Source organism: Ictalurus punctatus, chromosome 14, assembly GCF_001660625.3.
Source record: "Ictalurus punctatus breed USDA103 chromosome 14, Coco_2.0, whole genome shotgun sequence".
NCBI classification, from domain to species: domain Eukaryota; kingdom Metazoa; phylum Chordata; class Actinopteri; order Siluriformes; family Ictaluridae; genus Ictalurus; species Ictalurus punctatus.
In genome coordinates, this window is record NC_030429.2 from 21,598,494 (window position 1) to 21,624,605 (window position 26,112).

Sequence of the window (26,112 nt, forward strand, 5' to 3'; positions counted from 1 at the left end):
TTCATTTCCTCACCCTTTCCTTTTGCTTCCTAGAGATCTTTTTCTCCGTGACAGCTCAAGACACCTGCCTGGAAAAATACCTACCCCTTCTGTCATTTTCCTTCAAAACATATTAGGAGATATAATTAATAGGGGAATGACCCATTAATATGTACAATAAGCATTACTCTATAACTCTATTACTCTACTATATGAAATATAGAACTGTGCAAAAGTCTTAGGCGTCCTATTTTTTGTTTTATTTTTTAGTACAAACGTATAGTTATACATTTTTTTATTTTAGGATTTCTACATTATCGAGTCAGTTCAAGAAACATTTTAGATTTCGCGACATTAGTTTTCAAACCAAAATTAAATGTTACAGAAAAAATGTTTGTATGTCAGTAAATAAAGCATGTTATATAAGAGACACTTTTCAGAAAGAAAAAAAAAAAAAAAAAAACACAATGAAGGCTGCTGGGTTTGAAGCAAAGTCTCCAGATGAACCGTGTCTGGTTCTGCAAGATGCTCAATAACACTTACAGCTCATTTCCTTATAAAACTGCACTAATTCTACCGGAGACTACGTTATTTAAAAAAAAAAAATTTAAGCAAAGGGTCGTCACACCAAATATTTACGTGCTTTCATTTATTCTTGTTTGATCCTTTTATAGTATTTGTTTTTAATTAGAAACATTTCATTTAATTCTTTTTAAATGCATGTTTGCTCTTCAGCATTTCTTTGCATGTGCCTAAGACTTTTTCACAGTACTGTACTTTCATTGTGACTGCCAAAGGAACATCCTTTAATAAAATAATTCAGTAGAAATAAATGAATTTGTTTCCCAAGTATTCATTAGTCGACGCGAATAATTTTGAGCGCACTGTCTAATGCAGGGGAGTCCAATCTTATCTGGAAAGGGCCGGTGTGGGTGCAGGTTTTCATTCCAACCAAGACGTCACACCTGAGTCTATTGAAAGCCGAGATTAACTGATTAAACGGTGGAATCTGGTGTGGCTTCTGCTTGGTTGGAATGAAAACCTGCACCCACACCCGCCCTTTCCGAGTAAGATCGGACACTCCTGGTCGAACACATAGGCAGCACAAATAAATAAAGAATTTCACCATTCTTAGGTTAGACATGTTTATTATTGTCGCTGCAGCTGCCATAGCTGCAAGTCGACAACAAAGCAAAGTTTATACAATACTCTTATTTTATTACATAATCTTCAAATGAAAATGTCTATTGAACATCTAGAAGGTATTTGTTCGTATCCAGTTTTTGTTTTTAAGACCCACAAAATGTTCACATATATTTTAAAAGAACGTTCAATTAAATAGATAAATAACTTTAAGCAAATAATATTGCAATTTATTATTAAACAAGCAAACAAAAAAAAAATGTTAATGTCATCAAAACACAAACATAACTCATAAAAGGTTTGGTGCGTGGTTTACAAATACGACTCACTCCTTTCTGAAGACCGTATTTGAACGCTTTTTTTTTTTTCTTTTTTCAAGAGTGTTTAGCAAACAAACTTGCCTAACATGTTGGTCTGGATATAAAAATCACACACAGCTATTTAGCATAATTGCTAACGTATCATTGAGAAAGTGCATCTGAAAGTAAAACTCATATATGGAGCACAAAGAGTGCTAAACTACAATCTGAACAACAACAACAACAACAACAACAACAACAACAACACTGAATCAGCTGGTAGTGAAAAGCAAAACTGGATTCAGACCAACAGGCAAACACTGAGATTAATATACCTACAGTAGGATCTCTGGGATATGATGAAGTAGACTGTGGGCAGTGGTACCTCAGTGGTTAAAGGCTCTGGGTTGCTGATCAGAAGGTCAGGAGTTCAAGCCCCAGCACTGCTAAGCTACCACTGTTGGGCCCTTCAGCAAGGCCCTTAACCCTCAACTGCTCAGTCGTATAAATGAGGTAAATGGAAGTCGCTCTGGATAAGGGTGTCTGCCAAATGCCATAAATGTAGTCTGTAGTGTAGAATCTAGAAGAGTACAGGCAGTCTTTACTGTCCTGGTGGTTGCAGGGCTGCAGTAAGGTCATGAGCAGATCAGGGAAGAGGATTCTTCATTAGGCCTGCTGAGACCAAAGGAACCGATCGCACCTCTCCAGCATGGTCTGGATCAGAGCTCTGAGGAGAGTGTAAAATGTTCAGAAGTAAGAATAATGAAGTAAGAATGAAAGAAAAACAAGGCATTTGAGATGAGCGGGGTTGCTCCAGAACGTAAGGTTTGTGTTTTAGTGTGAGGTGAGATTCAGGGAAAAGGAGTTATCAGGCCCCTCTTGAGTAAACTAAAATGATGTAAATATAACATCATTCCTTTTTTTAATGCTTATACTGTATGTGCAATTACAGTTCGATGTACAGACCTCTGATGCAATATCATTATTGACACATAAAATGGTATATTGCTGGACTTGGGAGCTGGTATTGTATTGTTATACATAAAAACAATATACAGTACATACAATAAAAAGTATAATCGCATTTACACTCGTGTCCAGGGGTGGCGCTGATAAGCCCAGGGATTGTGTACCACACACAGGCCAGTCCTTCATATTTTAGGGCCAAAAGGTGGCAGTAGAGAACCAGTACTCTTTTCTGGGACTTTTTCTGGGACTTTCTTTCTTCCTGTTTATCATTGACCAGAGTAACTATTCCATAAATATTATCCTACCTGTTCGAGTCATGTTATTTTTTTGTATTTGACTTCTTGAATTACATCTTAATTAGCAATAAATTCTGGAAAGTTATAAAGCAGGCAAAACACCAAAACTCTTCCATGGTCTCTCCTTCTGGATGCAAGATAAATAGACAATACGATGTTAGAATATCATGCACTGACTCGCTTTTTTTTTTTTTTTTTTTTTTTAAACATAAGTAGATTATGTTGGTACACACACGAATCTCTTGTTCTGCATGCAGATGTTCTCAGCTGCAAGCCATAACTGATGACATTTCCAGTAATCGAATGATGAGGGCAGTGAAGTCCACTGTGAATGCATGTGATCCTGATTCAGCGTAGTCAGAACTGGGTTATGTAAATGTTTTTTATTTATTTTATTTTTTTTAAGAACAAGCAATTTAATTCAGGATTCGAGATTAAGTATTTTCCAAGCACGCTTTTCTGGAACGCAAGATGAACTTGTTCAGCCTGTGAACACTAAATCAAAACACTAAACAGCCTATTGAATATTAATATCTGGACTCCCTGAGGTAATCACGAGACCATTGTCTCCTCACCTCTGCCTCTTCTCTGCCACTCTGAGGATCTCACACACCAGTGTAGCGTGAGTGTTCAGCTCCGAGTTCAGCCCACATTCCTGCAGCGCTGCTAGGGCCCGGTCCGGCCCTACAATCCGCGCCAGGCACAGTATCAACTTCTCCACACTGATACGGCTGCTCCAATCCGCCGAACCGTTGATCAGGTCAACGGGCCCATCATCGTTGCCTTTACCATTAGTGTTATCCACACAGCTATCGGCACTGGTGCCGTTAATTGTATTAGGTGTGGACGGACAGGCGGTAGGGTCAGAAGGAAGAAGTGAAATGGCTGTTGAAGGGCTCGTGGGGTTCCTCTGTTGACAAAGCTGAATCAGGAACATCCACTCTTCCATGGTCTGTGGAACGATACCTATAGAGAACCACACAATCAACATTTCAAAACAGGAGGACACGTAGGAAATATATAGAGAGAAGACATTTCGTTTTTCCTGACTTTAAAATCCTCCCAAACACATCTAGCCGGTATGTGTGCAAATTGCATCTCAGCAACATCACATGCAGTCCATTTGCTAATTGGGAACACGTTGGCACAAGGTTGTTTCGGTTCACTGTTTAACAAATGTACTTTAATATTCTTTTAATACCATTAGGCAAGTTGGAATATTTGTTCAGTTGCCAACCAAGAAAAGAAGGTTAAGGTTTTTTGGGGGCAGGGTTGGGGGATGGAGAACACCCTCCGTCAATTCTATGGTTTTATTTATCAGGGCCTAAATAACAACTGTGTGGTCCTCACCAACGTCTATAAACAAAATAACCTCAAGTGACAACATAAATACACAAAAGATTTCGATATGTAGTCATTTTTCCCCCCAAAAAACTAAAGCAACATTCGGGAACCAGGTGGGCGGAAAAAATACACCCTATAATTCAATAACATGTAGAACCAGCTTTAGCAAAAATAACTCGAAGGAAACGTTATCTGTAGGAGTTTATCGGTCTCTCACATCGTTTTGGCCTACACTTCTTTAGAACATTGCTTCAGTTCACTGACGTTTGAGGGCATTTGTTTATGCAAAGCTCTATCAAGATCCCACAACAGCATCTCAATGGAGTTGAGGTCTGGACTTGGCCATTCCAACGCCTTGATTTATTTCTTCTTTAGCCATTCAGATGTCGATTTGCTGGTGTGCTTGCGGTCATTGATCGGTTGCGTGACCCAATTTCGGCCCAGCTTAAGCTGCTGGACAGGTGGGCTCATATTTGTCTCAAGAATTTTCTGGTATAAAGTGGAGTTTATTGTTGCGTCGATGACTGTAGGTTTCCTAGAACCTGTGTCTGCAAAACAAGCCCAAATCTTCACCCCTCCATCACCCTGCTTGACAGTTGGTGTGAAGTGTTTTTGCTGATACACTGTGTTTGGTTTTCACCAAATATGGCACTGAGCATGATGCCCAAACATATCCACCTTGGTTTCATCAGTCTGAAGGATATTGCTCCAGCACTTTTGTGATTTGTTCAGATGCAATTTCGTGAAGTATTCGCTGCCGTATTCGTTTTGGAGCGAAAGGGCATGTTCATAACCAACCTTCAGTGAAAGCCATACTTGTTCAGTCTTTTTCCTGATACAGGGGTCTGTAGGTCACATGATGTAGCTCTTGGGTTTGCCTTTATATCTCTGAGCATTAAATGGTCTGACCTTGAACTGAATTTGCCGGGGCACGCACTCCCGAGAAGATTTGCAACTGTCTTGAAGGCTCTCCGTTTTCAAACAATCCTTCTCACTGTAGAATGGTGACGTTCGAATTGTTTGGAGATGGCCTTATAACCCTTCTCAGATTAATGAGCAGCAACAATAGCTTCTCTGAGGTCATGGCTGATGTCATTTCTTCTTGGCATGAAGTCGACCCACACCTGAGTGCTCCAGAACACCAAAAGTGTTCGCACTGCCAAATGTTCTGCTTTTATAGAGGTAGTCGCACTTCTTGTGCATTTCATTAGTAACACCTGGCTGCTAATTACTCTTGTGATGAATGTGGAAGTAGGAAGAGTGCACTTATTTTTTTCCTCACCTGTTTTTTGAATGTCGGTTTACGTTTTGGGGGAAAAAAATGACTACATATTGAAATCCGTTGTGTTTTGTGTTGTCACCTGAGGTTATTTGTTTGTTTATAGAAGTTAGTGAGGACCACACGATTTGGTATTTAGGCCCTGATGAATAAAACCATAGAACTGAAGGAGGGTAACTGGACGACAGATACTCACATGAGCTGAATCTTTTTATCATCAATATGAACATGTTGAGATTTGATATCACCTAGAGGGGGCACTGTCCTTAAACAGTGATGGGTTTAATTCACACGTTATACTAAAGTTTAGCTAACTGTCACATCTTTGCAAGTGAAACTATCATAAATATATGTCTAGGAACAGGCTCAATGGTCTTATACAGTACATGCTGTATAATAATGTCATCATGAGAAACTAGCCAACTAGTAGTCTTATGGTTCAGAAGTATCGCAGATCTTTACCACTGGGTTCCTCCAGTAGACTCATATCATCTAATCTGCAGATGGCAGAGAAAGCCTCGGTGCGCCGGTGCAGCTCTTTGCACAGGTAGAGATAGCCTGTCCAGTAACTGTGAGAAAAAACGCACTGCTGTTAACCACCACAGCTCCTCCATCATAAACAATTATACTTACTTAAATCCTCAACACACCCCACAGAAATAACTTTTCCTTGTAACATTTGCAGTAAAAAAAAAAAAAAAAAAAAAAGTATGCTTTCATAAACACCGTTTTTCTTTAGTAGTTCGGAATTAATTCCATCTTTCTTTGCGAGAAATACACTGACCCATGAAGTCTGCATGACTCCATCATCTTCTGTTTGGAGTCTAAGTCGGCAGGCAGGCGGATCAGCAAGGACAGCAGGCGTCCATAACCCCAGCAGAAGTAGTGAGAGTGCCACCTTAGACAACAAGACAAGTCTTTTACACTGAAGTCGATGTTTAGTGGTATCGTAGAAATATGTGCAAAGCAGTGCTGTGTATGCTCTGCACTCTGCACAGTTACATTTCTATAAGAACACTGGAAATGATTCGCTAAACAGCTTCAAGTTTGGTGTTGCATAGAGAAACACACAAAGAATATTTGTACTTTGGTTGTCCATCAGCTGTCAGCGTATCATCTTTCCGTGGTGCATCATGGATGAGAGCTAGGTCCAACCAAACTTGTCGTAGCGTCTCAGGCTGAAGCAGTGACCCTAAGAAAGAGAGTCTGGAGACAGAGAGAGAGACAGAGAGACAGAGAGAGAGACAGAGAGACAGAGAGAGAGATAGAGAGAGAGAGAGAGAGAGAGAGAGAGAGAGATATCAAGTTTGGCTTTCTTGTTCTTGTTCCTACTGCCCCACTATACAGTAGGTGAAAAGCAGTACGCCAAAAGAGTAGCAAGTCCGAATTCTCAGTATTCATAAACCAGGAGGTGAGAAATACCCGTACGACCTACTGCTGCTTCTGCTGAGATTCTGCAGTATGGAATCAGTGGACACTGCGCTATCCCGTAATGCGTCGGGACCGGCACGGAAGAGCCGTCCCGATAAAAAAAAATGGCGGGACGCAGCTTGTCGGCTCATTTGAAGTTGTAGGTTACATGACAATGCCTACATGGCAGATGTAGTATATCCGGATTGTATTCATACTACACACATATACCGATCAGTACGTACTGTATCAATGGCCGAGCAGTAGGTACTGAATCGAATGCAGTAGGTACTGTCACAGTATGTGATCCCGGAAGCAGCATCCATCAATCCATCCATCCATCCATCTACAGTATGTCATATGTTCGAAGTGTAGTAATCCTTTTGTGTTCAAGGATTTACTCTGTATCCATAAAATATTTATTTTCAGCTCATATTTCATACAGTTCATATTTATTTTCAACATGTTTGTAAATTTCTAGCTGCTATTATAGTTAATTATCAAGAATGGGAACAGTATAATCTAAGAGCAATATTGGTATATTTATATTATACCAGCATTAGGACACTATTACTGTATATACCCCCAAAGTACATAGTAATCGCATCAAGAATACCTTTGTTCTTCAGCTTGGGACTGAACCAGGTTGTCTAGGTATGGCAAGAAGTGACTGGGTTGGACCATGGCTTTGATGTCAGAGGGGAGGATTGTAGGATAGAACTGGGGGTATGCCCGAACGGCCATCTCCCCATGCTTCTCATACAGTCTACAACAAAAAGGAAGGAGAATCAGCACCAACATGACCAGCTAATTAACAAAAATACCCTGCTGCTTAAAAGAAATAAATAAAAAGAAACACAGATTTACAAAATAGAGCAATATCCCGTGGAAATACTGAGCACTCTTATATAAGGTGAATATAGAGACCGTGTGTGTGTGTGTGTGTGTGTGTGTGTGTGTATACAGCTGACCTGTAAAGGTGTGTGAGGAGCACTGGAGCGTTCCAGGGCTGCAGCTCTCTCAGACTGCGCAGTGACTTCAGTAAATCTCCTTTCTGAATGACTTCCACCACCTTACTGGCCTGGGTAAACTCTGCGAACACACGCGCGTAGCTCAGATGAATTGGCAGGACGGCCTACAGACCGTATAAGTGTGTCGCTATAATGTCAAATGTTAGTTTTGTTCTCTAAAACTACTTCTATTCAAACAGATAATATAAGGTAATAAAGGCAATACTGGACTGGATTATTATTATTATTATTATTATTATTATTATTAAACAAAAGTTTCTAGAACCTTCTAAAATGATCACATTGCAGTACTTCTGGCTGTGCAGTTAGCACTAGGAAGGTGTTAAAGGAGAGGAAGTGTTAAAGAACGGATATTCAGTTAACCGCGGTGAGAGGGAGAGAAAAAGCCTATTTAAGCATGGAGGAACCATGTATCACTTTCCACTGCACTTAAAGTTCTTCCTGTCAGTGGTAGTACATGTCTGAGTGTGGTCGACAAGACGGAGAGAAATAACGAACAGAAATGTACTGAATGTCAGAAAGCTAGAACTACTTTTTCAAATTACTCTCATCAAATTAAAAAAAAAAAATCTCATATGATCACAGTTTAGTGTGAGTTTAGTTAAATACATTTCCATGTCGTAAATGTAAATTTCCATGAAACCCGGCCAAAAGTATGTGGACACCTGATATCACAGCCATATCTAGTTCTTCACCAAACTGTTGCCACAAAGCTGGAAGCACACAATTGTGTAGGATGTATGTGTGTTTACTGTAGAATTAAAATTTCCCTCCACTGGAACGAAGAGGCCCAAACTTGTTCCAGCATGACAGTGCCCCTGTGCACAAAATGATCTCCATGAAGACATGGTTTGCCAAGGATGGAGTGGAAGAACTCGACTGAGCTCTGACCTCAACCCCACTGAACACCTTTGGGATGAACTGGAACGCTGACTGCACCCCAGACCTCCTCACCCAGCATCAGTGCCTGACCTCACCAATGGTGACTCCAAAATCTAGTGGAAAGCCTTCCCGGAAGAGTGGAGGTTATTGTAACAGCAACAGGGGACGGTGTAAAGAAGCATTGCAGAGTGTTTGAGACGTGCCACAAGTGGAGTAAAATGGGGTCAATCTGCAGACTAGAGCCGCAACAACTAATCGCTAAAATCGATTGTAAATGAATCTCATTATCGATTAGTTGGTCTGCATGCGGAATGGGGTGCGTTTACTTATTATGTTACTTCTGTTCCAAAAACATGCTTCGGAGAGTAAATACTAAAGTTGCATCCCAAATGACGTACAGCACACTTACACTATGCACTGGGTACTCTACCGTCTAGTGTATGACTTTTAGAAAGGTAAGATCATCTCCAAAGGAACACTAGCGGATTTTTTTACTAACAGGAAATATAAATGGCTTCCTAGTCGACGGCGCATGACATCAAACACACTTAATACGACGCCGCTAGCTTTGGCAGATACCCGGAGACACCGACAAAAACTTTCTTCAGTTACTGTTTGTCAATGTTACCTTTTATAAAAAGTAATGCATTAATACTATTATAAGTATTTATGCATTATTGTTTATGGATGCACAAAAAGCACAGAATTAAACTACAGTCCTAAGTGAATAATATATATTCTGTTGTGTGTGTGTATCGGATTCTTTTCAGTCGTGTAACCCCGCAGTTTGTGGATTTTATTTTTAATAAATGAAAAAAATTGGTACGGAAAGTTTGCCCTCCATCCGATTAATCGAAAAAATTGCCGACCAACTAATCGATTATGAAACTAATCGTTAGTTGCAGCCCTAGTGCAGACTCAATGTTCCTTGAAGTTGAAGAGGAGTGACTAGAGCCAAAGTTTTACTGGAGATGTACTGGACATAACTAGGGCCCGAGCACTCGTGGTGCGAGGACCCTATTGCATCTGCTCCGTTTATTAGTATTCGTTCACGTTTTTTTTCTTAAATGAATCGCGTTTTTGAGGGCTTAGACCAGGGGTGTGCAATCTTATCCGCAAAGGGCCGGTCTTACTTTAACGATCTCCTCCAAGAGATTATCTAAAGAAAACCTACCGACAACAGGAAATGACATGATTTACATCGTGATACACTCCTCTCCTAACAACACAGAAGTGCTAAAATAATGTAATGGCGTTCCCCTGGAAGCTGCCCCAACGTGCACCAGGGTGCGATGGCCTGTTCAACGATGCTTGCAGCTTTAATTGGAAATGTATTACTGTCGAAGGCCCACGGCATTCACATCTGCCCACGGCATTTTCATCCCGTTACACAATATACACCTTGCACAAAATGACAATGCTGCTCTCCGCATTGACATACTGCTAGACGCTGCTTTTCTTTTTCATAGATTCTCACGGACCTCATGTTGATAACGTAACAAATAACCGAATAGTGGTTGTGTTTTTCTTATAACGGGGCCTGAAAAGGGTAACTGGATATTCGAATACTCAATCACTTCCCTAGTTGGCATACGTACAGATCAAGGTCTATTCACATGGCTTTACATTTAAACCGAGTGCTCAGGTATTGAGCTCATAAAATGGTGGGTGAATTAGTTTTTCTTTTTAAATTCCAGTTACTGTAAAATGATGTAGAATCTGAAACCAGGAGTGTATTGAATAATGTACTACCAACAAGACCTCTTACTCTAGTGCTGGTTAAAGTGGGAGTGTACTGAAAGTGACGACTGGGGGGGAAAGAAAAAGAACACTCACCTAGCATGCAAGCAACGTAGGTATTTAGGACGTCTGGTTGCTCCCTGAACCTCAAAGTGCACATCTTCCTCACTCTCTCCTTATCCAGCAGGAAAAAGAACCTCCGCAGAAACACGCAAACCCTTTCCAGCTCTCCGTCACCTGCTCCACCTGGGCAGCCCAAGTCCAAGTAGAGGCACGCGAGTTGAGAGAGGTCATCCAGGAGGTCTAAAGGCAGGGTGTACGCCACTGGAGCTACAATGGCTACTGAAGATTCTGCAAACAAAGCAGTGGAGCTGAGAGTACTGTCTGTAAGGCTTTCTTCCTCTACAAGGTTTGAGGTGTGCTCCGATTCTGTCTGGCATCCTACTCCACGGTCAGCTGAACAGGGCTGTCTGTCTGGGTCATCGTCTTCCATTTCCAAGCTCTTCTTCTTCTCCTCTTCCTTGATCTCCCAGTTGTCCCTCTCTCTGCTTGTAGGGTTCTCTGGACCCAAGACCCTTTCTAGAATAGGGACCCACTCTAGGAGCACCTCGGTCAAGTACCTGGTATCCAAGAGAACGACAGGGTCCTGGATCTGTAAGCTACATGGTGAAACAAAGAAAGGAAGAACGCTCTAGTTGCACTGATTTCAGCACATGCAGTAGGTTTCCACATCGGAATTTGAGATAATTACACCCATTTGTTTTTTTAAACTCACAATAATTGAAAATTGTGCATATAAAGTGTCACAATATTTAGGTTGGCTAACAAAGTGCCAAGACAACTTACACACTCCGTACTATATCTGATCATCACTCACATGGCTTTCCCCGTTGCCGCCCTTAGCTCGTGTAACTCCTTCTCGGCTTTCTCACCAGTCTCCCTGAGAAAATGAAATGAGAGCATGAAAGACAGAGATAAAAATATCATCTATTAAACTTACTATAAAATGAAAAATAAATAAATAAACCTTACTCATTGTCTAATTCTTCTGTACATGAAGTCACTGAGGGTGTGACCTCTCCCTGTCCACCATCCCTATGGTCCGGTCGGGGCCAGAGGTCAGAGTTCATCTGCAGATTGTTGATTTTTTCCGTCGTCTTCTTCACAAAGCTTGAAACACTTATAACAGCCACAAAAGCACACAGACACAGAAATGCAGACTTAACACACAGAAGTGAGAGTGTATTATCGTTAAATAAATACGAGATAAATCATGGAAGGAATGCCATGAAGCTATAGACACAATGATCATTACTGTTCTAAACTAAGATTACACATATTTCACTGATAAGAGGACAGACTGTATGGTTAAACAAACATACCGTTCGCGGCAGATATGCGAAATGAAAGAACGACACTGCACTACAGGGGAAGGCTATTTTTAAAACTAGCCGCCCTATTGAAAGGGGAAGTTAGACTAGGGGAAAAAGTCTGGTACCGGCCAGGTGCACATGAATCAGTGAGTTTTGCGTTCCTCGTTTAGTTTCGCTTCCCTTTTAGCTATGCGACGTAAGCTGATCTTTCCTATATGGAAGTGTATGCGTTTTCCTTTTTGATTCAGTGTGCCACTATACGAGCGCACCCTGTCCCGCCTTGTACCCGATGCTCCCTGGGATAGGCTCCAGGTTTCCCGCGACCCTGAGAAGGATAAGCGGTATAGAAGATGTATGGATGGATGGACTATACGAGCGCACCAGATTTTCACCTATCCTATGGTGTGTTTGTGTGGACACAATTTATACAGCACCATCACATCAGTTATTGTGTGCATCAGTGTGGGGGATTAATATGGCTGTACGCACCTGGCCTCCTAGCATTCTAGTGTTAAAAAAAAAAAAAAAAACCCAAACCCCCCCACACACACAAAAAAAAACCACCAACAATGCAGCAGTTTTTTGTCTTTTTTTTGGAGTTTGACTCAGAGAGGATACCTGTCTTTAACAGCCTGCAGTGCGATGAGTGGTGGTTTTGGACGGAATGAGAGTGGGAGGTGGAACTGCAGGCAGAGATCGGATTTGTCCCCCTCTGCACGCACACATGACTGGGGGTCTGAAGAACAGGATGTCGAGGAATAGAAAATGAAGAAGGAGAATATGGGATGAGGGGCAGACAGAATAGGAAGAGTACGTGGGTGAACAAATGAGAAGCACGGACGTAAGGAATTGATTACGGTGTTTGGACCAAAAGACGAGAATAAATATCGAGAAGGCAGGAGAGACACAGAAAAGGGAGGAGTAGAAGGAATGCACAGAGAGAAGAAAACAAAAGCATGAAGAAAATTAGAAATTAAGAAAACGGTATGGCACAAAAGCCATAACATTGCTATGAACTTAAAAGAACATTAGTATGGGATTTTGCATTCGATTCTGATCTTATATCCTTCCCCCCCAACTAATGCCACTGCTGGTGTTTGTTCACGCACAGCTTCAAGATAACATCCATGGAAGGTTACGCAAGGTCTACTGCTGGCTTGAGAACATGTTTTACAAGTCAAATTCAACACTGTTTTTAAATAGTACAAAAACGCAGACAATGACTATGTGCAAGACAACAGGTTTCAGGTTTTGATGACTTTTAGCTGTTTATTTAGAACATACAGCAAATTCAGTGCAAAAAAGCCGTCAGTCATTTTGTTAAAACTGCCAGAAAGAAAAATACTGACTTTCTTAGATTATTTATATCTGTAATTATTTTATCATCATCATCATCATCATCATCTTCAACAATCTTCTAACAATATTGAAATCCCCCTGCACTGATCGTGTCTATTTAATCACATGTCATAAATCAGTAGTTCTCAGCTCCAGTCCTGCGGATCCACTGCCCTGCTTTAACTTTTTGTCCTGATCCAGCTGAATCAGAGCAGGCGCACTGCTAAAATAAACAACAAATTGACCTTTAAGCCTCTTTCACTTTCATTTTATTTCACATGTTCTTACCGTTCACTCACAGTTATGATATACTGTACAAAGTGCAAACCTACGATGTATCTCATTTACTCAGTTGTAAACAAGCTGGTGTCAAAATTTCTCAATCAATCAATCAGACACTGTACTCCTTATAGGGTCCTTGACCCTGCCTTGCATTTATCAGACCACAGTCAGGCAGAACCTACATAGAGAGATTATCTTCTATGATTTTTGTCAGTGTCTGATCTTTGGTTGCCCTCTTACCAGGCTCCACCTGCTCCTCCTCCTGACCAAAGCTAAACTCCTTCATCCTTTCCTCCTCCAGCATTGACTGGCTAAGGAGGGAGCTGGTGTCCTCGTCTGACTGGCTGCCTCTACGGCTGATGACGCGGTAGATGCCGCAGTCCAGCACACTGAAGCTTTCCTAATGGGGGGAAAACAATGTATCCGAGTATAAACATTGCATTCAAGTGTAAACGATTCTGTCAACATCACTGATTACGAATACCTGACATTCGTACACTGCCTTCCTTCACTGCAAAAAAAAGACATCTTACCAAGTTAAAATATCTTGAATAGAGTCAAATCGATCTAGTATTTCATTCTATAAGAATAAAAGAAACCAAATATAATTATATATATATTAAAGATTATTAAACCTATTTCTTGACTTTTTTTTAAAAAACTATTTTAAACCTTTGAATAGTCTTGTTCTACTGGCAGATACTTTTGTATCATTCTAAGTATTTATTTCTAGAAAGAAGCAAAATGGTCTGGCAATAGATTAGGGGTGTGTCTTGATCAGCTACGTAGCTCCGTAGGTCGTGAATCAGTATATCGTGTACGTGAGTTCGGGTACAGTTAAAGACCCTGGCTCGCTACGCGTTGAGAGACTGATGATTCAATTTCCGGCGACATGACTACGTACTCGTGCTGTAAAACGTCACCGAAAATGAAAACGTTTTATACGTCATATAAATTTGCTCGCTTAGTCATGTGCGTTTCTGTCACGTACTTCGAGCAGGATCATACACTAGCTAGTGGATTAAAGAATAAATAAACATCAGTAAACACTTCAAAGTCGTTCGACTCAAACAAACCGTATATAGAACGGCAAAATGAGTTAAAAATCGCTAGCGTAAGTAATCATGAGAGCTACAACAACGATAACAAGCTACGTACATTTTTTTTTTTTTTTACATTTTTTAAGGGAACGTGGATGCTCCCTGGTTTTTGCGCTGCATTGTGGGATTTTGTTTACGAAGTGAACGTTCTTGTGCACTGGAAGGATTTTGCGATTGAGACATAAAAAGGCAGACTCTCTGATCACTGCCCTGACTAATGAACTAGGAAGCTGACTGAGCCATACCCTACGTAAACATGACTATATTCCAGATATTTTTACTTGCCGAGATGTCCTTTTTTTTTTTTTTTTTTTTTTGCAGCATCCGTTGCGAAGTAAAAATTTGCAAGCTGTGAACGCTAAAAAAACCCAAAACAAACTAAATGTAAGAATTTTCTAACATGATCCATTAGGAGGCCAGCAGGATCAAAAAAAAGAAAAAAACCAGACGCTAATAAAATCCTTTGCGTGACAATATGTAAAATAATAATGAGAATATTTCACTTCTCCAGTAGAACCTGCGGTAATGAAAAAGCGCACAGTCTTCTCAACTATAAATATACAATAATATCAGGGAGATGTTAGAGAGTGGTTTGGTTCTACATTTCCTACACACTCAAACATACACTCACATGAGAGGAGAAGCTGCTTCTGCGACTGCTACAGGCAGAGTCAAAAGGCTCCATCTTGCTGATTACTGCCTCCAGCTGACCAATCAGCTCCTCCTGGGAGGTAGAGTTCAGCTGGGCCTTGAGATGTTCGAGGCGATCAATAGGGATGGTCTTTCTTGCCTATGGGAGAAAGATGTAAATAAAAAAAGAGCGACAGAGAGACAGAAGGAGAGAGAATGACGTGTGCAAGAACAAATTTCTAGTACCTGAGAGTAACGAACAGCTTATCCTGATTCGTGTGTTAAGAGTGTGTGCATGAGTAAAAGTGACTACAAACACGTGTGTGTGTGTGTGTGTGTGTGTGTGTATGTACCCTGCATGTTACTATAGCGTGCTGGAACATGCAACAGACAGTAGCAGCCAGTGTCCAGCTCTCTCGCTTCATCAGTCTCTCCACACAGCGTTCAACAGGCATCAACAGCAGGTGAGACAGATGCCCATCACCATGGAGACAAAACAGCTCATTGCGAAACACTGCCACGTCTACAATATCTGCGCAAGTTGGGCAAAATTGAGAAGATGGGTTTCCAGGCAGTAACAGTACATTTTAATCACTTCTATGAAAACACAAACGACTGCATTTAATAAACATATATAATAGAGACAGAGAGAGAGAGAGGGGAAAGAATTCAAAGCATCTGGGTTTAAGTAAAATCAGTTTCTCAAAATGATAAAAAGCCTGGTAATTGGGAAATTAAATTGAATTCAAACCTAACTAAATCTGCGAGACGACACTGGGACTTTCAAAGTAGTTTTGTAGTAGGGTGAAAGTAGCGGTTCAATAACAAACTGAGTGCAGTTAAGTTTATACCATATTAGGGCTTTTCACACTGCGCTTAAGCCCGGGTTATCGTCGTTCGAAACCCCGCTTTTAACCCCGGGTAGAGGAACGTTTCACGTTTGCAATTTAGAAGGTGGGTTAGCACCTCTTTTGACCCGGAGTTATGAAACCCTGCTCCGAAGCAGCAAGTTACAAGCCCTTTTGAGTAATTGCAGTGTGTGGTGGCGGGGGCGTGGCCTAGCGTCAGTTGTGGACAGACAGAAGGCAGGTCGAGCCGACAGGTAACGCGTAAAGATTCTCATCTGTGTCTTGTTAGCCCGAGGTTACTTACGTGTGTCTGTTTGTGCTTTCGGGGCCTCCCGTAACAAGCCAGAGAGAGAAATTTTCGTGTGTGTGTGTGTGTGTGTGTGTGTGTGTGCACAATAAAATAAAATTGTTGAAAAGCAAAAGTAAAAAATAAATAAAAAAAGTTAAGTAAAATAAAGAGCCTCGTTTGAGTCATCGCAAGCCTGCCTCTCATTTCCTCGAACCAAAATTAAATTGTTACACGGTGTTTGAGGGGGGGGAAAAAATATTTCTTGCCTTCGTGCGTCTCAGGAGGACGGCCAAGAAGGATTTATGTGACGGCGTTTCTTTTTAATGAAACGAATGCGTGAGACAAGACCGATCGCGTGCGGTATTTATCCAGTCATGGTTGTTGACAGTACAAATATGCAAATAAGAACGATGCACCCCAGGGTTTAGGGATGTACAGTGGGAAACATCAGATTATGAAAAGCCCTATTTTGTATATCGTACTTTACTGTCATGCATCTTGCCTTTTATTTTGGTCCACAGCAAAACCTGCCCACTGTGAGGTGTAAAGATATAAATGGCAGAGTCTGTCCATGTCAGGAGGTTATGATCACTGAAACACACGGTTATATAAATGAAACAACAATTGCAAATTTTTATTTATCCTATAGAACTATCAAACTGTAATCTTAGTCAAATTGTAGTACCCCCACCCCCCCACAAAACACTTGCTTGTCCTGCGATCTTGCACAAGTTACCTGAGGTGAAGTAGCCGTGGAAACGTGAGGGACTGAGGACTCCTTTGACCTGGGTTATAATGTGGCTCAATCCTAAAAATGTCAAATGCAACTTTTGTTTTTTTTTTAATGTATCATCTACTTATCAATTTAAGCATTCAATCAAAAATAATCAACAGTGCTGTGAAAAAGAATTGCCCCTCTCCTGCCCCTCTTCTTCTATTTTTAATCGGTCACACTTGATTGTTTCAGGTCTTCAAACAAAATTTAATAGAAGACAAAGACAACCTGAGTAAACATAAAAATACAGTTTGAAATGATCATTTCATTAAATGAAGGAAGAAAAAAATAAAAAAATTAAAAAACGTTATCCAACATTAACTGGCCCTGTGTGAAAAAGTAACTGCCTCCTTTTTAGTCAACCCAATTTTAATTAGACTATATACACACCCAGACTTGATTACTCCCAGCCCTGCTGAATCTAAAGATCACTTCAGTAAAACCTTTCCAGCAATGTGAACTGGGCTAAAAGGTCTCAACATGCAGCATGCTATTGCTGTGATCAAAAGAAATTCCAGAAGAGATTAAAATAAATAAATAAATAAACAAATAAATGTTGAGATATTGAGATATCTGGAAAGGGTCAGAAAGCCATTTCTAAGGTGCTGGGACTCCAGTGAACTACAACGCGAGCCATTATCTCCAAATGGAGAAAACTTGGAACAGTGGAGAATGTTCCCAGAAGTGGCCGGCTTACCAAAATTCCTCGAGGATTTTTTTCCCCAGGGGGAGTCAGAAAAGGACCCAGATAAACATCAAAGTAACTAAAAGCCTCACTCAACACAGATAAGGCGATAAGTTCTTAATTCCACTATTGGAAAGAGACCCTATGCAAAAAAAACTGACATCCATCGGAGATCTACAAGGCAAAAACCACTGCTAATAAAGGAGGAACACAAAGGCTCATCTCTGAAAACACTTTGATGACCCATAAGTCTTTTGGGATAATGGTCTGTGGACTGATGAGTCAAAAGTGGAACGTTACATCTGGTGTAAAGCTAATACTATACTCCACAACAGGAACATCATACCAACAGTCAGACATGGTGATGGTAGTGTGGTGGCAGTGTGGTGGTAGTGTGGGGACGCTTTGCTGCTTCGGGGCCTGGGTGACTTCCCGTCATCGATGCAACCATGAAGCTTAAACTCAGTCTGGTTATGCAGCAAGACAACGATGAGAAGCACGTGTGAAAGTCCACCTCTGAATGGCTCAGAAGAAACGAAATAAAGGTTTAGGAGTGGCCTCATCAAACTCCTGACTTCAACCCCATTGAGATGCTGTGGCAGGACCTTAAACGGGCAGTTCACGCTCAAAAGCCCTCCAACGTGGCTGAATTAACGAGCAGGCCAAAATTCCTCCACAGCGATGCGAAAGACTGATGTCCAGTTATAGGAAGCATCTGAGATGAGAACTAATTTATTTTAGCAAGGCATTTTGGTGTTGCACAAACTTTTTCGCTCAATAAATGACATTTAAAAACTGTCTTATCCTCATGTTCTCCTTGTCTTATCTTACATTTTGTATGAGGATCTGAAACCATATAGTGGAGGAAATCAGGAGGGGGCAAATACTTATGGTACTGTACATGCCACATGCTGGTTTTTTGTTTGTTTTTTTAACTCAGCAAACAGAATTACAGACACTCTCTGAACCACATACTTGTAAGAGATGAGAGGCAGAGCAGGGCAGGCAAGCAACTGCTTAAACTGATGGGTGCTGAGCACCTCTCCGCTGAAGTTGGCCTCCCAAATGCGTGAGCCCGGCCGAGCACAGTACACGAGATGGGCAGTGCCTGCGCCTGGTGTCCTCGATCCGGTCTGATGCTGCGGCAAAAAACAAGCTCCGTACTCTCCGTCACGCTCCTTGTTCCCCACTCGCCAGAACTTCTCCCTGTCGGTGTCACAGAGGTAGCAGCGGCTAAGAGAAGAGACCAGCAGATGACCCTCCAGGTATCCCAACTGCACCACGCGAGAGTCAACTGTCGTGATGGTCTGAACCGGGAAGATCACAAATGCCGAACCCTGCACAAAGTACGCACACAGAGTAAATTTTTTTTTTTTTTTTTTTTTACACCTGCTAAAGATATGAGAATAAGTCTATATTTTTCACCCATTAGAGTAGTCTTAACATTAAAAAAAAAAGATTCTGGTATGAATCTGAAGCCTGCACAGTTGCCCTCTACCATACCTTGCCGAGTTTGGAGGTACCAGCACGCACAAAGGACACTTTCCCTGCTGCGTCTCCAATAAACACTCGTAAGGCTGCTGTGTCCCAGCACAGAGCTGTTATGGCCTGGCCACGGTGCTCCCATGATACACAGGCCCGCTCAGGACGCCCTCGCCGCTCTACCTGCAGCTCCCAAATCACTACAAGACCCTCACTTAGAAAGAGACAGAGAGACAGACACACACACACACACACTTAATAAGCACTTAATCAAGCATGTGCACATTCACAATCGTCCGTAAAAGGCAGGGTATGTTGGAGTACCTTGTTGCTACAGCAATAAAGTCTTCATCATGAGGGCAACATGCTATATGTGTGAGTGAACCCTCCTGAGGAAAAGAAGCATATTCTATTACTTCTCATAGGGCCATAAATATGTGCATACTGAACATCTCAGGGAGCATCTGACAAACAGAAACCTTGTGGGAGAGGATAAGTCTCTGTTTCCATCCGTCTCTCTGGATGAGGTGCAGGCCTCCTGCTGAGGTGCCAAGAGCAAGCCATTTCCGTGATACTGCAAGGCATGTGCACTACACACACACACGACAAATTATAAACTTAACTTTGCGTCTAATCAATGTACGTGACTCAGCAGACTACAGTATAACTCAATAAAATCCTTATCAAGATAAATGGTTAACAAACATTTTCAGTCAACATGATAAACAAACAAACAAATAAGGGCTGCAGATTTGGCCTAAGATAGACTTTCGGTCTTGAGGGGTTAACTTGGGGGTGGGGTGGGGGGGGGCACATGATATACGGTAGGCATTAAACCAGATGCTTATATAAGTTTTTATATCCTTTTCCTGTACAGGTTATCCTAGACAGAGTCGTGGGGAGCCTGGAGCCTATCACAGGGGACTCCGGGCATGAGGAGGGGGAGCCGACACATTGCAGGGCACAATCACATACACATTCATACACTACAGACACTTTGGACATGCCAATCAGCCTACCATGCATGTCTTTGGACTGGGGGAGGAAACCGGAGTGTCTGGAGGAAACCCCCAAAGCACAGGGAGAATATGCAAACGCCGCACACACAGGGCAGCAGTGGGAATCAAACACCCCCCAACCCTGGAGTTCGAGGCAAATGTGCCCCCACATATACATACACACACACACACACACACACACACATTTTATATATACATACATTTTATATAAATATAAATAAAATGTAATTTTTTTAATGTGTAAAATTCTCTTTTCCATTACAGTATACTTCATATAAATCTAACAAATAGTATCACAAATGATTGATTATACTCATTGTACTCTAGTAAAATGCAACCAAAATCACATACATGTCAATAATCATATAATTTCAAAGCTATATTTAAAAAACAAAACAAACAAACAAAAAAAAAACCACAACTGTAATTCTCAATATGAATCTGACTAATTTTTTAAAAATCTTTGTCTGGCCTTAGCCAGCTGGCTAGTTTATTGTTTTAGAGTAATAAGAGACAGGGAAGAATTGAAAACTTCTCGCCAGGCTCCCGAGTGGTGCGACAGAAAAGTTTGGCCCATCATTGGGAGATTAGGAATTGGAATCCAGACGATGCTACAGCCATCCGGGAGCAAACGGAGCACAATGTCCCAGTCTCTGGGTAGGAGGGATAGCGTTACTCTCTCTCCCCTGTCAATCAGAGCAACACTAACCAATCACTGGTGTCTGTGATTTCATGTATGAGGGCAGAAAGTTTAAAATTTTTTATTTTTTTTTAAATGATCATGATTTATTTATTTATTTATTTATTTTTTTTTTTAATTGGCCCATGCTTTCAGGATTACTGAATTTGCAGAATAAACATTCACATGCACGCAAAATCACAGGAGGTGAATGACAAATCAGCAAGTAAAGGAAGTTAATGTTTTATTTTTTTTACATTTTTTTGCATACTTCTTCTTCTTCCATTCAAGTAAACAGGCTTATTCACCGGCCGGATTCTACTCATGTGCCGTATAACTGCTGCTTTAGGTCCTGAAATGAACCCCAGCCAGAATAGCGCTACTAAGCTGCGTCCCTTATTCCTTAAGGAGTGTTAAAGCAGTTTTCTCTGCAACTGTAATTCACCTCGCTAAGGGATTCCAAATATTAAAACCCATCTGTCATATCTATATATCGTATAAGTCCTGGTTTTTGGTCACAGTATAAGCTACTTTCTTTATTGCTTCACAGAAAGGGTACACTGAACCGTGTGTGGAAGGTGCCAGGGAATTTTGGTCACAAATAAAAAAAAGAAGAAGAAGAAAAAAAAAAAGACAACAGTGCGAGGCTTAACACCAGTTAAAGCGTACTGGAAGAAAGTTGATAGATTTTGCATCGGCTGAGAGATGAGAGAAAATGAGTGAGGTGCCTGTGTTACCTTGAGTCTCCCCGAATCGAGGCGCAGGGCAGAAATTAAAGGGTCAAAACTGTCAAACTCAGTCAAGACATGAGTGAACAACTCGGGCACCACAGGAATCATCCTGATGAGCTCTGGGGATTAAATGATGAGAGGTATCACATTACATTTACACTTAATGTTGGTAGAAAAAACAAAAAACTAAATAAAACTGAAGTTTCCGGTGTATCAGAAGAGCCCTGCCTTTAGTTTTCGCACTGTATGTTCACTTTGAGCTGCTCGCTGTCATATCAGGTAGATAAATTGAAAAGGACCAGAACTTACTGTACAGTTGAGGTCATAAGTTTACATACGACTTGCAGAATCTGCAAAATGTTAATATATAATAATAATAATAATAATAATAATAATAAAGATGGATCATAATAATTGCATTTTGTTGTTTATTTAGTTCTGTCCTGAATAATCTATTCACATAACAGATGTTTACATAAAGTCCACATAGACACAATAATAACTGAATTTACACAAATTACCCCGTTCAAAAGTTTACACACCCTTGATTATTACTCCTGTGTGTCGTTACCTGGACGATCAGCGACTGTGTTTATGTTTTGTGAGAGTTGTTCATGAGTCCCTTGTTTGTCCTGAGCAGTTAAACTACCCCCTGTTCTTCAGAAAAATCCTCCAGGTTCTGCACATTCTTTACTTTTCCAGCATCTTCTGCATATCTGACCCCTTTCCAACAGCGACTATATGATGTTCAGATCCGTCTTTTCACACCGAGGACGACCGAGGGACTCGTACACGACTATTACAAAAGGTCCAAACGTTCACTGATGCTCAAGAAGACAACACGATACATGAAGATCCAGGGAGGGGGGTGTAAACTTTAAAACAGGATGATCAGTGTAAATTATTATTTTATTTAAAGATCTTTTTTTTTCCCTCATTTACTACTGCCCTCCAGAAGATACATAAGATATATACATGTTTGCCAGAAGACAATAACAATTTACACCTCAACTGAATTTTGGACACTTTTAACAAAAGCTGAATTTTTTGCATTCATGTAGCCATTAAAGTATCTTCAATGGGGGGAGGGAACCCATTTCATACACTTAAGTGAATTACACAACAGTGTTACAATTTCACGGTTAGTCGTGGTATATGATCGGATGGTTACCTCACCGTTGACTTTATCATAATACCAACTTGAACGTGTTCTTCGTTACAGCCTACCCATCTGACCAGATCAAACTCCTTACTCCAGTTGTTCTCATCCTTTCCATGTCTGTCTGCGACTCACCAAACATTTCACAACCCCGTCCCCCTATACTCACAGTCCAGCAGCTTCGGCTTTCTCCGCACGGGGAATGTCGACTGTGCTGATCTTTGTCTGTGTAACTACCTCCTGCTGTAAACACGTTACCCTGCTGCTACCTCTGCTGCCACTCCTAGTATGTTCGTAACTTTATCATACACGACGGCTATCAAACACACAACAGACGAACATGGAATAGCTTTCCATGATTAAATAAAACAACTAGCAAATTTTTTTTTTAGCTAGTGAGAATTTTTCCCCTGCTCAACACATGGCCTTTCCTCATACACTCTGTGTGTGTGTACCTCAGCTTATAACAACTATGTGACAACTATCTCATCTGGTCTGAAGGTGTGCAGTATTTCTGTATAACAGCACGGCTCGGACAGTTAAGCTTAAACTTAATATTAATGTTCAAGTTGTAATACGCTATGGCCTCTGCCATTTAGTAACAGCTCGAACACAGGGATTTGTATGGATGACACTCCACATAATCTAATCTAAGACTAATAATAAATTGTTTTGTTTTTTTTTGTAAACACGTTAAAATAAAACGTTTAATCACTGACATAGCGAGTTTTTTTTTATCGTGTAAGCGATAACAGGAACTCGCTTATTTCGTGGACGTTTTTACAGCATTATCTCCAACTCGAAGCTGTTAAAAAGCATGACATGTTGTGCGTTAATAAATCAGACATCATGATCATTGACAAATCGCCGCGGTATACGAGGAATAACAGGCCGTACAGGATTTTGCCAAAGTTTTTTTGTGTGTGTGTGATCGTTGTGGCTTTTTTAATACAAATCGATGATGAAGTTTGCGGAGTTTTTTTGTGGAAAACTACTCGAACTGGAGAAACTGCAGTCGCACGAAATTGTTTTGCACGCTCTTTCACAGTGACGTTTGTCAGAAAACGGGACTTTTTAGCTGTACTCATGTTTGACGCACGAAAATCGAAGGGGGCTTCGGTCGATGACGTCGTGACGTTTCTCGGCCCCGAAACTGTCAAAAATCTGCGGTAATTTATAATTTTTTTTTTTTAATTGCAAGCTCCTCTGGATATTTGCTTGATTTTGCGTTCATTTCTGCGATCGTAAAATCACGACGTTCCTGTAAAAGACTGGAATAAAACACACTCCAGACTGCGCGGTTATACGAGAACAGTCCGCTTCAGGGAATCCGCACCACATCACCTCAGCCTGGACTATTTTCATATAACCGTGCAGTCTGTTACAGTGTGTAATTCCTTACTTACAATAAACATTTACTGTCATCTCCATCATTGTGTATGTGTTTGTTTATTTATTTATTTTTAATGCTTGTTTAATAACTAAAAATATTTTTCAGACTTGGTTATCACACTTGTAAAATGTTCAAACCCTAACACTCCATTTTAACACCCTCTTGACCAGTCTATGACGTAGTCGGAAGCCACGCCCTCTCCTCCACTACCTAGTGCACTACACAGAAACTTTTTGAAGACACGTCCGAATACAGCATACTGGACTGAAGAAGATTTACAAACACACACACAGTGTACTTGTACATGTTAGTATATAAAAGAGACTGACACAAAATAAGACAGTGTCCGTGTTGTAAACAATAAACACAAACACGCACAGTCAACGCACAAAAAAGGGGGAGGAAATGTAACACATTCCGACACTGAGTCGCAGGAAGACCCGTTACAAACTTACAAAAAGGTCCAAACACCGCAGAGGAAACATTTACAGCAGGATAATACACTGTAACACCTGCATGGCGTTAGAGACAGCACCAGAGGTTAATGTGTAAAATAAGTCTATAATTGGAGTCATTTCCAACAGCATGACTGAGCATCACGAGACCAGAGTGAAAGCAAGCAGCTAATTTAGCTAGGCTACTTACAGACTACAGACTACACACACACACACACACTCACTCTCTCTCTCTTTCTCTCTCTCTCTCTCTCTTTAAAATTTATATTATTATATTATATCACATTTCCCCCCAGGTTGTATGTTTAAACCGCAATGAAGTTACCTGATTAATAAACTCTAAAGTGAAGTAACTTTCTCTCTCTCTCTCTCAGCTGTCACATTACTTTAATTACTTGCTCAATTAATTACACAGAAAGCAGTTCCTACCTTTTTAGCACAGGATAAAGATGGTCTTAACTCATATCCGAGGCTTGTTTGGGGAATTCCGACAGTGCTGTGCACTCAATATTTACCAATTTCACATTTACACAAAAATCCCCTTCAGTTACAACTCCCTCATTTGTTTATTTATTTATTTATTTATTTTCCTGTTCCCCTTCGGTATTCCTGAAAGTCCCGCCTTCTTGAGATATGATTGGCTAGTTATACATCATTTAGAAGCCAGGGACCAATCATAGCGCAGGAGGCTTTTTTTTAAAGCAGAAAAGGCGGTGGGGAACAGAAGCACTAGATCAGCCGGCACTACTTCCGAGTAGTGATAGTGATGTATGAAAGCGCACTATGTGCAGCAGGACTTACTGGAAAAATCCAACTAAAGCACTCATGTCGTGCTACATTGATGAAATATGTAGTAAAATGTAGTGTGTACAAATCTACTGCTTGGACACTGAAACTTAAAAATAAGATATTTACAATAATAATAATAATAATAAAATATGTATATATATTTCTAGAGCCTCTACAGGCGGAAAAACAAAGCTGGGAGTGATACGGTCCATTATGCACCTTTGGTTGGTTTGTATTGATTGCTACATGAGATGCTCCAGAGACTAAGCCTAGTAGCATCACAAAGATAAGCTCAAATAACATTTCTTTTCTTTCACACCAACCCTAAGCATCAATTACTGAGCTGCCATGACCGCCCACTGATCACATTATAAGGTTTAAAGGAAATAAAAATCATGCAAAATACTTACTTCCTAAATTATGACATTATAGCTGGATAAGTGATCATATAGCAGCTCTCTGTTAATGCAATTTTAATGAGTATTGATCAGGCTGTATTGACCGTGTGCTATTTTGCAGGAAAAACCTGCACAGTCACTGAGATAGTATATCATCTCTGATTTAATTATGTTTTAGGTAGCAGGGTCGTCCTCATCATAGCTGGACTTCACCATTTTGAATTTACAGGCAAGTAGAGATGCTCCGTTGTCATAATTGATTAAGATGTTGGTGGACCACATCATTATTTCTTCATTTACATAACATGGGACACC

General features: G+C 40.7%; 1 protein-coding gene across 4 annotated transcripts; it reads right to left on the minus strand.

Annotated features, from left to right (window-relative positions):
• Positions 1 to 1,107: 1,107 nt before the first annotated feature.
• Positions 1,108 to 25,197, minus strand: hps5 (HPS5 biogenesis of lysosomal organelles complex 2 subunit 2). Of its 4 annotated transcripts, XM_053685514.1 has the most exons (23): positions 25,040 to 25,196; positions 22,932 to 23,078; positions 21,610 to 21,722; positions 19,654 to 19,764; positions 19,499 to 19,563; positions 19,196 to 19,388; positions 18,668 to 19,029; positions 16,969 to 17,040; positions 16,735 to 16,823; positions 15,449 to 15,627; positions 15,097 to 15,255; positions 13,606 to 13,765; positions 12,364 to 12,481; positions 11,405 to 11,551; positions 11,250 to 11,312; positions 10,469 to 11,031; positions 7,691 to 7,811; positions 7,336 to 7,485; positions 6,396 to 6,515; positions 6,094 to 6,207; positions 5,772 to 5,878; positions 3,262 to 3,652; positions 1,108 to 2,148 (listed from the first exon to the last, which is right to left on the minus strand). In XM_053685514.1, the coding sequence occupies exons 3-23, from the start codon at positions 21,709 to 21,711 to the stop codon at positions 2,088 to 2,090; spliced, it is 3,447 nt and encodes a 1,148-aa protein (XP_053541489.1). In that variant the 5' UTR covers positions 21,712 to 21,722; positions 22,932 to 23,078; positions 25,040 to 25,196; the 3' UTR covers positions 1,108 to 2,087. The 4 variants fall into 4 exon arrangements, with proteins under 4 accessions (XP_053541489.1, XP_017340973.1, XP_017340975.1 ...); XM_017485484.3 differs by lacking the exon at positions 22,932 to 23,078 and having other exon boundaries at positions 25,040 to 25,197; XM_017485486.3 differs by lacking the exons at positions 22,932 to 23,078; positions 25,040 to 25,196 and adding an exon at positions 24,936 to 24,956.
• Positions 25,198 to 26,112: the final 915 nt, after the last annotated feature.